Raw genomic sequence first — 15,122 nt, 5'->3', positions numbered from 1 at the left:
TCAGGTTTACAATTGAACTGTTAAACCTTCCGGCACTTTCTAGATTCAGCGCCAAGAAACCAACCCGCGTACGAGCGTTTTACAAAACATTATTAACATAACAAAACATAATATTTCCTCTAAACGGTGCCCCATCCCATAGTCTACGCTAGTCAATAAAGGACGATGAGGTATGACCTTTGACTAGCGCCCCATCCCGTAGCCTACGCTAGTCTCTGTTGGACGATGAGGCTATATCCTCTGAACGGCGCCCCCACCCTAAGGCTTTGCTTATCTCTGTAGGATACTGAGGTTATATCCTCTGAACGGCAACCCCGCCCTAAGGCTTTGCTTGTCTCTGAAGGATACTGCGGCTATATCCTCTGAACTGAGCCCCAGCCCTAAGTGTTCGCTTGTCTCTGTAGGATACTAAGGCTATATCCTCTCAACGGCGCCCCAGCCCTAAGTCTTCATTTGTCTCTGTAGGATTCTGAGGCTATATCCTCTGAACGGCGCCCGAGCCCTATGTCTTCATTTGTCTTAGTAGGATGCTGAGGGTCTATCCTCTGAACGGCGCCCCAGCCCTAAGACTACACTAGTCTCTGTAGGACGCTGAGGCTATATCCTCTGAACGGCGCCCCAGCCCTAAGTGTTCGTTTGTCTCTGTAGGACACTGAGGCTATATCGTCTGAACTTCGCCCCAGCCCTAAGTCTTCATTTGTCTCTGTAGGACTCTGAGGCTATATCCTCTCAACGGCGCCCCAGCCCTAAGTCTACACTAGGCTCTGTAGGATGCTGAGGTTATATCCTCTGAACGGCGCCCCAGACCTAAGTCTTCATTTGTCTCTGTAGGACACTGAGGCTATATCTTCTGAATGGTGCTCCAGCCCTAAGTCTTCGCTTGTCTCCGTAGGTCACTGAGGCTATATCCTCTGAACGGCGTCCCAGCCCTAAGTCTTCGCTTGTCTCTGTAGGACACAGAGGCTATATCGTCTGAGCGACGTCCCAGCCCCTAGCTTGCTGTAGTCTCTGTGGGACGCTGAGGCTATATCGTCTGAACGGCGTCCCAGCCCTAAGTCTTCGCTTGTCTCTGTAGGACACTGAGGCTATATCCTCTGAACGGCGTCCCAGCCCTAAGTCTTCGCTTGTCTCTGTAAGACACTGAGGCTTTATCGTCTGAGCGACGTCCCAGCCCCTAGCTTGCTGTAGTCTCTGTGGGACGCTGAGGCTATATCGTCTGAACGGCGTCCCAGCCCTAAATCTTCGCTTGTCTCTGTAGGACACTGAGGCTATATCCTCTGAACGGCGTCCCAGCCCTAAGTCTTCGCTTGTCTCTGTAGGACACTGAGGCTATATCGTCTGAGCGACTTCCCAGTCCTAAGCTTGCTGTAGTCTCTGTGGGACACTGAGGCTATATCCTCTGAACGGCGCCCCAGCCCTAAGTGTTCGTTTGTCTCTGTAGAACACTGAGGCTATATCGTCTGAACGGCGCCCCAGCCCTAAGTCTTCATTTGTCTCTGTAGGACTCTGAGGTTATATCCTCTGAACGGTGCCCCAGCCCTAAGTGTTCGCTTGTCTCTGTAGGATACTGAGGCTATATCCTCTCAACGGCGCCCCAGCCCTAAGTCTACACTAGGCTCTGTAGGATGCTGAGGTTATATCCTCTGAACGGCGCCCCAGCCCTAAGTCTTCATTTGTCTCTGTAGGACACTGAGGCTATATCTTCTGAATGGTGCTCCAGCCCTAAGTCTTCGCTTGTCTCTGTAGGACACTGAGACTATATCGTCTGAGCGACGTCCCAGCCCCTAGCTTGCTGTAGTCTCTGTGGGACGCTGAGGCTATATCGTCTGAACGGTGTCCCAGCCCTAAGTCTTCGCTTGTCTCCGTAGGTCACTGAGGCTATATCCTCTGAACGGCGTCCCAGCCCTAAGTCTTCGCTTGTCTCTGTAGGACACTAAGGCTATATCGTCTGAGCGACGTCTCAGCCCCTAGCTTGCTGTAGTCTCTGTGGGACGCTGAGGCTATATCGTCTGAACGGCGTCCCAGCCCTAAGTCTTCGCTTGTCTCTGTAGGACACTGAGGCTATATCCTCTAAACGGCGTCCCAGCCCTAAGTCTTCGCTTGTCTCTGTAGGACACTGAGGCTTTATCGTCTGAGCGACGTCCCAGCCCCTAGCTTGCTGTAGTCTCTGTGGGACGGTGAGGCTATATCGTCTGAACGGGGTCCCAGCCCTAAGTCTTCGCTTGTCTCTGTAGGACACTGAGGCTTTATCGTCTGAGCGACGTCCCAGCCCCTATCTTGCTGTAGTCTCTGTGGGACGGTGAGGCTATATCGTCTGAACGGTGCCCCAGCCCTAAGTGTTCGCTTGTCTCTGTAGGATACTGAGGCTATATCCTCTCAACGGCACCCCAGCCCTAAGTCTTCATTTGTCTCTGTAGGACACTGAGGCTATATCTTCTGAATGGTGCTCCAGCCCTAAGTCTTTGCTTATCTCTGTAGGACACTGAGACTATATCGTCTGAGTGACGTCCCAGCCCCTAGCTTGCTGTAGTCTCTGTGGGACGCTGAGGCTATATCGTCTGAGCGACGTCCCAGCCCCTAGCTTGCTGTAGTCTCTGTGGGACGCTGAGGCTATATCGTCTGAACGGCGTCCCAGCCCTGAGTCTTCGCTTGTCTCCGTAGGTCACTGAGGCTATATCCTCTGAACGGCGTCCCAGCCCTAAGTCTTCGCTTGTCTCTGTAGGACACAGAGGCTATATCGTCTGAGCGACGTCCCAGCCCCTAGCTTGCTGTAGTCTCTGTGGGACGCTGAGGCTATATCGTCTGAACGGCGTCCCAGCCCTAAGTCTTCGCTTGTCTCTGTAGGACACTGAGGCTATATCCTCTGAACGGCGTCCCAGCCCTAAGTCTTCGCTTGTCTCTGTAAGACACTGAGGCTTTATCGTCTGAGCGACGTCCCAGCCCCTAGCTTGCTGTAGTCTCTGTGGGACGCTGAGGCTATATCGTCTGAACGGCGTCCCAGCCCTAAATCTTCGCTTGTCTCTGTAGGACACTGAGGCTATATCCTCTGAACGGCGTCCCAGCCCTAAGTCTTCGCTTGTCTCTGTAGGACACTGAGGCTATATCGTCTGAGCGACTTCCCAGTCCTAAGCTTGCTGTAGTCTCTGTGGGACGCTGAGGCTATATCCTCTGAACGGCGCCCCAGCCCTAAGTGTTCGTTTGTCTCTGTAGAACACTGAGGCTATATCGTCTGAACGGCGCCCCAGCCCTAAGTCTTCATTTGTCTCTGTAGGACTCTGAGGTTATATCCTCTGAACGGTGCCCCAGCCCTAAGTGTTCGCTTGTCTCTGTAGGATACTGAGGCTATATCCTCTCAACGGCGCCCCAGCCCTAAGTCTACACTAGGCTCTGTAGGATGCTGAGGTTATATCCTCTGAACGGCGCCCCAGCCCTAAGTCTTCATTTGTCTCTGTAGGACACTGAGGCTATATCTTCTGAATGGTGCTCCAGCCCTAAGTCTTCGCTTGTCTCTGTAGGACACTGAGACTATATCGTCTGAGCGACGTCCCAGCCCCTAGCTTGCTGTAGTCTCTGTGGGACGCTGAGGCTATATCGTCTGAACGGTGTCCCAGCCCTAAGTCTTCGCTTGTCTCCGTAGGTCACTGAGGCTATATCCTCTGAACGGCGTCCCAGCCCTAAGTCTTCGCTTGTCTCTGTAGGACACTAAGGCTATATCGTCTGAGCGACGTCTCAGCCCCTAGCTTGCTGTAGTCTCTGTGGGACGCTGAGGCTATATCGTCTGAACGGCGTCCCAGCCCTAAGTCTTCGCTTGTCTCTGTAGGACACTGAGGCTATATCCTCTAAACGGCGTCCCAGCCCTAAGTCTTCGCTTGTCTCTGTAGGACACTGAGGCTTTATCGTCTGAGCGACGTCCCAGCCCCTAGCTTGCTGTAGTCTCTGTGGGACGGTGAGGCTATATCGTCTGAACGGGGTCCCAGCCCTAAGTCTTCGCTTGTCTCTGTAGGACACTGAGGCTTTATCGTCTGAGCGACTTCCCAGTCCCTAGCTTGCTGTAGTCTCTGTAGGACACTGAGGCTATATCCTCTGAACGGCGCCCCAGCCCTAAGTCTTCGCTTGTCTCTGTAGGACACTGAGGCTACATCGTCTGAGCGACTTCCCAGTCCCTAGCTTGCTGTAGTCTCTGTAGGACACTGAGGCTATATCCTCTGAACGGCGTCCCAGCCCTAAGTCTTCGCTTGTCTCTGTAGGACACTGAGGCTTTATCGTCTGAGCGACTTCCCAGTCCCTAGCTTGCTGTAGTCTCTGTAGGACACTGAGGCTATATCCTCTGAACGGTGCCCCAGCCCTAAGTCTTCGCTTGTCTCTGTAGGACACTGAGGCTACATCGTCTGAACGACTTCCCAGTCCCTAGCTTGCTGTAGTCTCTGTGGGACGCTGAGGCTATATCCTCTGAACGTCTCCCCAGCCCTAAGTCTAAGCTAGTCTCTGTGGGATGCTGAGGCTATATCATTTGAAAGGCGCCCCACCCCCCTGACCCAGGCTACTCCCTGTGGGGCGCTATTCTATTGTATTCTAATCTATTCTGCAGTATTTGTATAGCGCATGGCTACCTGTAGGCCTCCCAGCGCTTTCACAGCCACGGTAGAGCAGCTCCAGGATAAGATTACTCATTACATAACCAGGTCTTAAGAGCTTTGTGGAAGGGGAGCTCTTGCTCTAGGAAGCAAAGTTTGAGGGGGAGGGAAATCCAAAGCTTGGACGCCAGAATAGACGTAGAAGGAACGACCTCCCCAGTGTGATCTCCTAATCATAGGACCTTTAAGTAGGAGGGCAGAGGCTGATCTCAGAGGCCTGCTAGGCGCATACAGAGAGGCTAGTGATCGTATCAGTGGAGGACCTCTAGGCATTATGAATGATGCAGAGGGACTTAAACTGGACGCGCCGCACCACTGGAAACAAGTGGCGATACTTGAGGGCCTCAGCAGCTGCCTGACATTTGGGAGTGTCCGTAAGAAGGCGAGGTTACGCATTCTGCACTATTTGCAGTCTTTTGGTAACATAGCAGGGAGAGCCAAGGTATAAGGCATTCCCGTAATCTAGGCATGCCAGCACCAGTGCCTGGACAATGACTCTTCTAGCTGTAAAAGGCAGGAGCTTACCAACTTTCCTCAATTATCTCAGCATGCCTAAGCAGCTTGCAGAACTTTTCTTGGCTTGGTGTTCCATCAGGAGCGTAGAGTCCTGCCATACCCCCAAGTCTTTATTGAGCTTTGGGGGCCGGCAGCTTGCGTAGACAGCCTGGGACGGGCCTCTGACCACAGCTCCAGGAGTCATTGCCCAGCAGCATGACTTCCATCTTGTCCTCGTTGAGTTTTAGTTTGCAGCCAGCCATCGAGCTGGCTACTTCCTGGAGGCATGGCGTTAAGCATAGGTGGTTATTGGTATGGTCCGGTGAAATAGACAGGCCCAGCTGGGTGTCATCGCATAGGAGACCAATAACAGTCCAAACGATTGCACAATATTCGCAGGAGGAAGCATGGTCAAATTAAAACGTGTGGGGCTCAAGGAAGATCCATGAGGCACCGCACAGCCGAGGGGGAGATTTGTTGAATAGTGTGTCTGATCTAAGACCTGAAAGGTGCAATCCTTCAGAAAAGAGGAGAGCCGTCCATGTGCTCTGCCCTCGATGCCTGATTTGACACTCTGAATGAGGGTAAAATGGTCCACAGTGTCGAAGGCAGCACTTGGATCGAGGAGGAGGATGGCTGCAGATCCTCTCTGGTCCAGACGTTTCCTTAATTCCTCGACCGCAGCAGCAACTCACACTCCGTGCTGTGTTGTGGTCGGAACCCCATTTGTGTGCGATGAGGCACTGCCTGCGATTCTAGAAAAGCTGAAAGATTCTTGTTGACTTGTTTTTCTAAAATGTTTGCTACTCCTGGTAATTAAGTGATAGGCCTAGAGTGGTTTATGCTAAGGGGTCCATGGTGGGATTTCTCAACAGTGGTCTGACTACTGCCTGCTTCCAGGGGGTGGGACCTGACCATTTGAGAGAGAGGCGACTAAGATGTCTGCCAACACTGGGGCAACGCAATCAATTCCTTGCTGGAGGGCATAGAGGGGGCTGGGTCCACCATTGAGCCTGATTTTACTGCATTACAAAGTTCTTTAACAAGATTCTCCGTAAGGTGAGGAAATAACGAGCGATGGCCAATTTTTGGATCAGTTGGGGATTTATTAGAACAGAGGCTCGGTCATATCAGGGAAGGAGGAATAAATGTTCAGTATTTTTCCTGAAAGAACTGTGTCAGATTATTGCCGTGTTCCACTGAAGTATCCACCCTAGGGCGGACTGTGGGCAGCAGTGATATTTTTAAGAATCCTGAAAATTTCTTTGGGGGAGTTGGAGGAATTTGTAATTTTAGTGCCATAAAAATTAGCTTGAAACAATTCAATTTCTGCATGATATAGCCTGATAGCTTTCCTATAATTTGCTTTCCTCGACACTGAGGCTATGTCCTCTGAATGGCACCCCAACCCCTAGCCTGTGCTAGTCTCTGTGGATGCTGCGGCTACACCCTCTGAGCAGCATCCTATGCCATACCCTGCACTTGTCTCTGTAGGGCGCTGAGGTTACATCCTCTGAGCTGTATCCCATTCCTTCACCTGTACTCAACTCTTTAGGACGCTGAGCCTATATCTTCTGAACAGCCTCCCATCCCTTAGACAGCGCTAGTTTCTGTAGGACGCTGAGGCTACAAACTCTGAACTGCGTCCAATCCCACAGCCTGCGCTTGTCTCTGTAGAATGCCGAGGCTCCACCCTCTGAAAGGCGTCCCATCCTACAGCCTGCACTCGTCTCTGTAGGGCGCTGAGGCTTCACCCTCTGAACAGAGTCCCATCCTACAGCCTGCCCTCATCTCTGTAGGACACTGAGGCTTCACCCTCTGAACGGCATCCCATCCCATAGCCTGTGCTCGTCTCTGTAGGGCGCTGAGGCTCCACCCTCTGAACGGCGTCCCATCCCTTCACCTGCGCTCATCTCTGTAGGACGCTGAGGCTTCACCCTCTGAACGGCGTCCCATCCCATAGCCTGTGCTTGTCTCTGTAGGACGCTGAGGCTTCATCCTCAGAACAGAGTCCCATCCCATAGCCTGTGCTCGTCTCTGTAGGGCGCTGAGGCTCCACCCTCTGAATGGCGTCCCATCCCTTCACCTGCGCTCATCTCTGTAGGGCGCTGAGGCTCCACCCTATGAAAGGCGTCCCATCCTACAGCCTGCCCTCATCTCTGTAGGACACTGAGGCTCCACCCTCTGAACGGCGTCCCATCCCTTCACCTGCGCTCATCTCTGTAGGACGCTGAGGCTTCATCCTCTGAACGGCGTCCCATCCCATAGCCTGTGCTTGTCTCTGTAGGACGCTGAGGCTTCAACCTCAGAACAGAGTCCCATCCTACAGCCTGCGCTCGTCTCTGTAGGACACTGAGGCTTCATCCTCTGAACGGCGTCCCATCCTACAGCATGCGCTCGTCTCTGTAGGACGCTGAGGCTTCACCCTCTGAACGGCGTCCCATCCTACAGCATGCGCTCGTCTCTGTAGGACACTGAGGCTTCATCCTCTGAACGGCGTCCCATCCCATAGCCTGTGCTTGTCTCTGTAGGACGCTGAGGCTTCACCCTCTGAACGGCGTCCCATCCTACAGCCTGCCCTCATCTCTGTAGGACACTGAGGCTTCATCCTCTGAACGGCGTCCCATCCCATAGCCTGTGCTTGTCTCTGTAGGACGCTGAGGCTTCAACCTCAGAACAGAGTCCCATCCTACAGCCTGCGCTCGTTTCTGTAGGGCGCTGAGGCTCCACCCTCTGAACGGCGTCCCATCCATTCACCTGCACTCCTCTCTGTAGGACGCTGAGGCTTCACCCTCTGAACGGCGTCCCATCCCACAGCCTGCACTCGTCTCTGTAGGGCGCTGAGGCTCCACCCTCTGAGCTGTGTCCATCGCTTTCACCTCCAATCTTTACACTTGCAGCAGATACGTTTGCCTGATATGGAATCTCACTGAGGAATATTGAGTTCCAGATGGAAGGAAACAGGAAGGAGGATCTTTAAGGCAGTGCCCTCAAACAGGAAATGATCTCACAGGTAACCACTCTCCACAAACAGGATATTGCCAAATAGACCGGAAAAGGACCTAAATATAAAATGGTCACACAAACAGGTCCATGATGAAATGACCATATATGGATATATTTTAGGGAGGATTGGAGCTGATACTGGAGTGTTTGAAACTGGTCCTGATATCTCTGTGAGGGGTGGCACAGGATGGAGCAATACCAGATTATCACTGCCATTATAAACATTATAAACATCACCAGTAGTGGAACATCTACACCCATGGGTGCAGTATTTTTGTTAGGATACTCAAGACACAATATTTCTGAATATGATATTCTGACACATAGTTAGACTGAAAGCCTCTAATGTGGCCACTGTTGAAGCCACAGCACACATCCCGTCTCCTTCCCTCTTTCTGGGAGTATTTAGAGGACATACATTAAAAGGTTAAACTTTGAATGAAGTGAAAAGCAAATGCATAAAAGTTCAAAGGTGAAAGGGCAGAGGTTGTCTATAATGCTGAAAGGTTCCACTTGCCTCCAATGGGAGCAGCAAAGCAGCATCCCACTCCGACGGCGCATGCGGCGACCAGGAGGTCGAGCTGTCTCTGCACATCCTGTAGTGTGGGAGGGGGTGAACCCCAAAACAAGGATTCAGCATGCCATGGGTTAGAAACAAAAGACAGCCAAAGGGTTAATACAAAGCACACAGAGCCAGAAGCAGCAAAGCAAGGCCACATGAGATGTGCAAAGTACTGGTTCCATCTGTACACAAGGTCAGTCCCACAGGAGATCAGTCGAAACACAAACAACCTATCTACAGACATCAGACATAACTCAAGGGCAATCATGAAGGAGGTGAGTATAAAACCGGCCTACAACTGTCCAAAGGTCTAGGGCTTAGTCTAGTCACACATGGTCAACCCTACAGTACAGCAATCAAAGCAAAGAAAAGCTACTACATGGATCAGTGTTAACACAAGGTCAACCCTACAGGAGAGAAATCAAAGCAGAGAAAAGCTACCACCAGGGATCACTGTTAACACAAGACCAACCCTACAGGAGAGAAATCAAAACAGAGAAAAGCTACCTTCAGGGATCACTGTTAACACAAGACCAACCCTACAGGGGAGAAATCAAAACAGAGAAAAGCTACCTTCAGGGATCACTGTTAACACAAGACCAACCCTACAGGGGAGAAATCAAAACAGAGAAAAGCTACCACCAGGGATCAGTGTTAACACAAGACCAACCCTATAGGGGAAAAATCAAAACAGAGAAAAGCTACCTACAGGGATCAGTGTTAACACAAGGTCAACCCTACAGGAGAGAAATCAAAACAGAGAAAAGCTACCACCAGGGATCAGTGTTAACACAAGGTCAACCATACAGGAGAGAAATCAAAACAGAGAAAAGCTACCACCAGGGATCACTGTTAACACAAGACCAACCCTACAGGGGAGAAATCAAAACAGAGAAAAGCTACCTACAGGGATCAGTGTTAACACAAGACCAACACTACAGGGGAGAAATCAAAACAGAGAAAAGCTACCTACAGGGATCAGTGTTAACACAAGACCAACCCTACAGGGGAGAAATCAAAACAGAGAAAAGCTACCTACAGGGATCAGTGTTAACACAAGGTCAACCCTACAGGAGAGAAATCAAAACAGAGAAAAGCTACCACCAGGGATCACTGTTAACACAAGGTCAACCCTACAGGAGAGAAATCAAAACAGAGAAAAGCTACCTTAAGGGATCAGTGTTAACACAAGGTCAACCCTACAGGGGAGAAATCAAAACAGAGAAAAGCTACCTACAGGAATGCGTGTTAACACAAGATCAACCCTACAGGAGAGAAATCAAAACAGAGAAAAGCTACCACCAGGGATCACTGTTAACACAAGACCAATCCTACAGGAGAGAAATCAAAACAGAGAAAAGCTACCTTAAGGGATCAGTGTTAACACAAGGTCAACCCTACAGGGCAGAAATCAAAACAGAGAAAAGCTACCTACAGGAATGAGTGTTAACACAAGATCAACCCTACAGGAGAGAAATCAAAACAGAGAAAAGCTACCACCAGGGATTACTGTTGACACAAGACCAACCCTACAGGAGAGAAATCAAAACAGAGAAAAGCTACCTACAGGGATCAGTGTTAACACAAGATCAACCCTACATGAGAGAAATCAAAACAGAGGAAAGCTACCACCAGGGATCACTGTTAACACAAGACCAACCCTACAGGAGAGAAATCAAAACAGAGAAAAGCTGCCTTCAGGGATCAGTGTTAACACAAGGTCAACCCTACAGGGGAGAAATCAAAACAGAGAAAAGCTACCTACAGGAATCAACCTAAAAGAAAAGAGAAACTATCTACAGGGGTCGGTCTTAACTGAAGGGCATTCATAGAGGAGTTCAGATTAAAACCTGCCTACAACTGTCCAAAGGTCTAGAGGTCAGTGTAGAAACACAAAGTCAACCCTTCAGAACAGCAACCAAAACAAATAAAACCTACCGACAAGGATCAGTGTTAAAACAGGGCCAATCCTACAGAAGAGCAATCAAAACATATAAAACCTACCTATGTGGATAAGTCACTACCTACCTATGTGGAGTGACCCTTGACCCTGTTCCCAGGCAGGTCGCTCCTCACGCCGCGCAGCTCCACCTGACTGTGCTGTGTCTCCCGCCCGCTGCTGCCGTTAGTTTACGCCACTAGGACTCCCTGGACATCTCCACTGTTGTACCTGTAATTCTTTTTTGCCTTTTGCTTTTTCTGATTTCAACTCTTCTGCTTTAGTCACCCCCCTCGCTAGCCCATTCACCCATGCATCCTGCCTCCCAGCTGCTCCTCCCTCCCACCTCCGCTTCTTAATAGAGGCCGTTGTGTGGCCGCACGTAGCGGGCGCGCCAAAGGTGCGCCTAAGTCAAGCCTGTCGGTGCCCGTCCATGCCTGGACCGCGCCCAGCTCCAGAACCCTGGCCCCTGCAATCAACACAACACGCGGCGCCACTATGACACCAACCTCCTCCACACACTCCACGCCGGCCGTTCACCTACCTGCTCTCAGGCCACCCCGAAGCGCACCCACGGACTCTTCACCTGCCGAAACAGCAGCTTCACCAGTCAGTGCACACCAGCATGACCTGCCCTTCCCACCAGGGCAGGCCACAGCCATCTCAGATGCATACTGCTCAACACCCGCTCCATTCACAAGCACGCCGTCAAACTCTGGGACCTTCTCGACTGATCCTCCCCAGACGTCGCCTTCCTGATGGAAACCTGGATGACCGATGTTGCCATAGCCATCCCGGATGGCAACAAGATCACCTGCAGGCACCGCACCAACAGACCGGGAGGAGGAATCGCCATCGTCCACAGGAATACCCTCAGAATCTCGACCAGCACTGAAAACACCATCAGCACCGCCGAACACCTGCACTTCCAGATCTAACTCGATCCCAACACCATCCTCAGAGGAACCCTTGTCTAAAGACCCCACCACAATTCTGCATCTCTATCACCGACATCATCAGCTCAACGCCCAGGCCTCCACATACTACTTCCTCCTCAGAGACCTGAACTTCCACCTCGAGAACGCCAGCAACAGCAACTCCACCACCCTGCTCAACAACCTCACCAACCTCAGACTCAAACAGCTCATCACGACACCCACCCACTCTGCCAGACACACACTTGACCCCATCTTTTCCGCCAGCAACCACGTCATCTTCAGCCACACCACCGAACTCCACTGGACCGACCACCACTGCATCCATTTTTCCTTCAAGAAAAACACTGCACACAACCACCAGCAACCAATCCCAAAACCAACCACACTGACACGGATAGATGATGATACAACGCATGTTATTACAACACATGCTTTTACATCGCATTTTTTACAACGCAAAAACTTTTACAATGCATGTATTTACAACGCATGTTTTTACAACGCAGGTACCTTTACAACGCATACCATTACAACGTAAGTATTGATAAATATATATTAATTTTATAATCGTAAAATAATTGAAAAAAATGTAATTTAATTTAAATTTAATTTTAATTTCTTTTTACCCTGTACCCCTGTACCCCAAAAACCCAAAACTGACTCTCAACCCCCAAAATACCCCTTTACCCAAAAACCCAAAACTGACCCTGAACCCCAAAAATACCCCTTTACCCAAAAACTAAAAGCTGACCCTGAACCCCAAAAATACCCCTTTACACAAAAAATAAAAACTGACCCTGAACCCCAAAAATACCCCTTTACCCAAAAACTGACCCTGAACCCCAAAAATACCCCTTTACCCAAAAACTAAAAACTGACCCTGAACCCCAAAAATACCCCTTTACCCAAAAACGAAAAACTGACCCTGAACCCTAAAAATGACCCTTTACCCAAAAACTAAAAACTGACCCTGAACCCCAAAAATACCCCTTTACCCAAAAACTAAAAACTGACCCTGAACCCCAAAAATACCCCTTTACCCAAAAACTAAAAACTGACCCTGAACCCTAAAAATACCCCTTTACCCAAAAACTAAAAACTGACCCTGAACCCCAAAAATACCCCTTTACCCAAAAACTAAAAACTGACCCTGAACCCCAAAAATACCCCTTTACCTAAAAACTAAAAACTGACCCTGAACCCCAAAAATACCCCTTTAACCAAAAACTAAAAACTGACCCTGAACCCCAAAAATACCCCTTTACCCAAAAACCCAAAACTGACCCTGAACCCTAAAAATACCCCTTTACCCCAAACATATAACATTTAAAATATAATTATATACTTACCAATACTTACTTTGTAATGGTATGCGTTGTAAAGGTACCTGCGTTGTAAAAACATGCGTTGTAAATACATGCGTTGTAAAAGTTTTTGCGTTGTAAAAGTTCAGTTGTAATGGTATGTCGTTGTAAAAGTTGCGTTGTAAGTGATGTTTCCCCACTGACACAGCTGCCCATAACCTCAGGCAATGGATCAACGACTGCGCCCCCACACTCTCGCCGATCAAGAAACCCTCAAACAGACGCACCGACAGAAGGCCATCTGGTTCACCACTGACCTCAAGGCACAAACAGACCTGCCATAGACTCAAGATGAAGTGGCACCATGAACAGACTCCGGACAACCATCCGCAATCAAGAAGACCAGTCGCAAGCACCACCAACTCATTCTAACTGCCAAAAGGAACTCCTTCACGGAACGTTTCGACAACAACGCACACAACAGCAAAGAGCTCTTCAACATCATGAAGGAACTCACCAACCCCAGCTCTAACGACATCCCGCCGTCACAAGCCCTATGCAACTCTTCTGCCACTTTCTTCCACTGCAAGATCAGAGACATTCATGACAGTTTCAACACCCAGACCCCCCCCGACAGCCTCCGACACCTCAGACCCACCGTCCCCCAGCCACACTGGCCTCCTACTCTCCTGGAACCACGTCAACGACACTATAAAAACCATGAACACCATCCACTCGGGCTCACCGTCAGACCCCTCCCCTCACCACATCTTCAACAAAGCAAGCTCCATCAACACATCCCAACTCCGGAAGATCTTCAACAGCTCCTTTTAGACTGCCACCTTCCAAGAGAGCTGCAAACACGCCAAGATCAATGCCCTGCTCAAGAAACGAGAGGCAGAACCAAAGGACCTCAAGAACTTCCAGCCCATCTCCCTGCTCCCGTTCCCGGCGAAAGTCATCAAGAAGATCGTCACCAGACAACTGACCCGCTTTCTCGAAGAGAACAACACCCTGGACTTGTCCCAATCTGGATTCTGCAGCAATCGCAGCATCGAGACCGCCCTCATCGCCGCCACTGACGACATCAGGACTCCGCTGGACAGTGGCAAAACTGCGGCCCTCATCCTCCTAGACCTCTTGGCCGCCTTCGACACCATCTGCCACCACACCCTTCGCACACGCCTCCACAACGCAGGGATCCGCAACAAAGCCCTGGACTAGATCACCTCCTTCCTCACTGACAGAACCCAGAGAGTCCGCCTCCCTTCATTCCGATCCAAAGGCACCAAGATCACCTGCTGCTTACCCCAAGGATAATCCCTCAGCCTGACCCTTTTCAACGTCTACATGACACCGCTCGCCAACATCATCCGATCGCACAACCTCAACATCGTCTCATACGCTGACGACACCAACTTCATCCTCGGCCCCACCCCTCCACCTGGGACGATTCCTGGTGGCCGACACCCACCGACCACGCACTTAACCTGCGGTTCATCCTGGACTTGTCATTGTCAATGACCTAGCAAGTCAACGTCGTCTCCTCCTCCTGCTTCAACACCCTCTGCATGCTTTGCAATATCTACAGATGAATCCCCACCGAAACCAGAAGGACGCTCACCCAGGCCCTCGTCACCAGCAGGGTGAACTACGGCAAAGCCCTCTAAGCAGGAACAACAGCCAAACTCTACTCTGCAGAGGGAACACATGATTACGTGAGGGTGGCTTCCACAGAGGTACCAAGGCATCAGGCACAGTCTGTAGTCGTTTATTTCCCTCCTCCACAGACCCCATATCTCTGTATCTGCCATGCTTGCTTGTGTCCATCACATAGATCCATCCATGACTCTATTCTGCCCGTCACACCTTCACACATAGATCCATCCATGACTCTCCTGTGCCCGTCAAACCGTCACACATAGATCCATCCATGACTCTCCTGTGCCCGTCACACCGTCAAACATAGATCCATCCATGACTCTCCTGTGTCCATCACACATAGATCCATCCGTGACTCTCCTGTGTCCGTCACACATAGATCCATCTGTGAATGTCCTGTGTCCGTCACACATAGATCCATCCGTGACTCTCCTGTGTCCGTCACACATAGATCCATCCGTGACTCTCTTGTGTCCGTCACACATAGATCCATCCGTGACTCTCCTGTGCCCGTCACTCCTGGATCCATCCCTGACTCTCCTGTGCCCGTCACACATAGATCCATCCGTGACTCTCTTGTGT

General features: G+C 50.5%; 1 protein-coding gene across 1 annotated transcript in view; it reads right to left on the bottom strand.

Moving 5' to 3' along the window:
- CLCN1 (chloride voltage-gated channel 1) overlaps nucleotides 1–15,122 on the bottom strand; it is a gene marked incomplete at its 5' end in the record, with an annotated part of 596,613 nt that overhangs the window by 217,345 nt on the left and 364,146 nt on the right. Inside the window, one exon of the mRNA XM_086928421.1 lies at nucleotides 8,653–8,731. Within this exon, the coding sequence (XP_086784547.1) occupies nucleotides 8,653–8,731 (79 nt within the window). The remainder of the gene's footprint in view (nucleotides 1–8,652; nucleotides 8,732–15,122) is intronic.

Source organism: Lissotriton vulgaris, chromosome 7 (assembly GCF_964263255.1).
Source record: "Lissotriton vulgaris chromosome 7, aLisVul1.2, whole genome shotgun sequence".
Classification (NCBI taxonomy): Eukaryota; Metazoa; Chordata; class Amphibia; order Caudata; family Salamandridae; genus Lissotriton; species Lissotriton vulgaris.
This window is presented reverse-complemented; position numbering and strand designations above follow the sequence as displayed.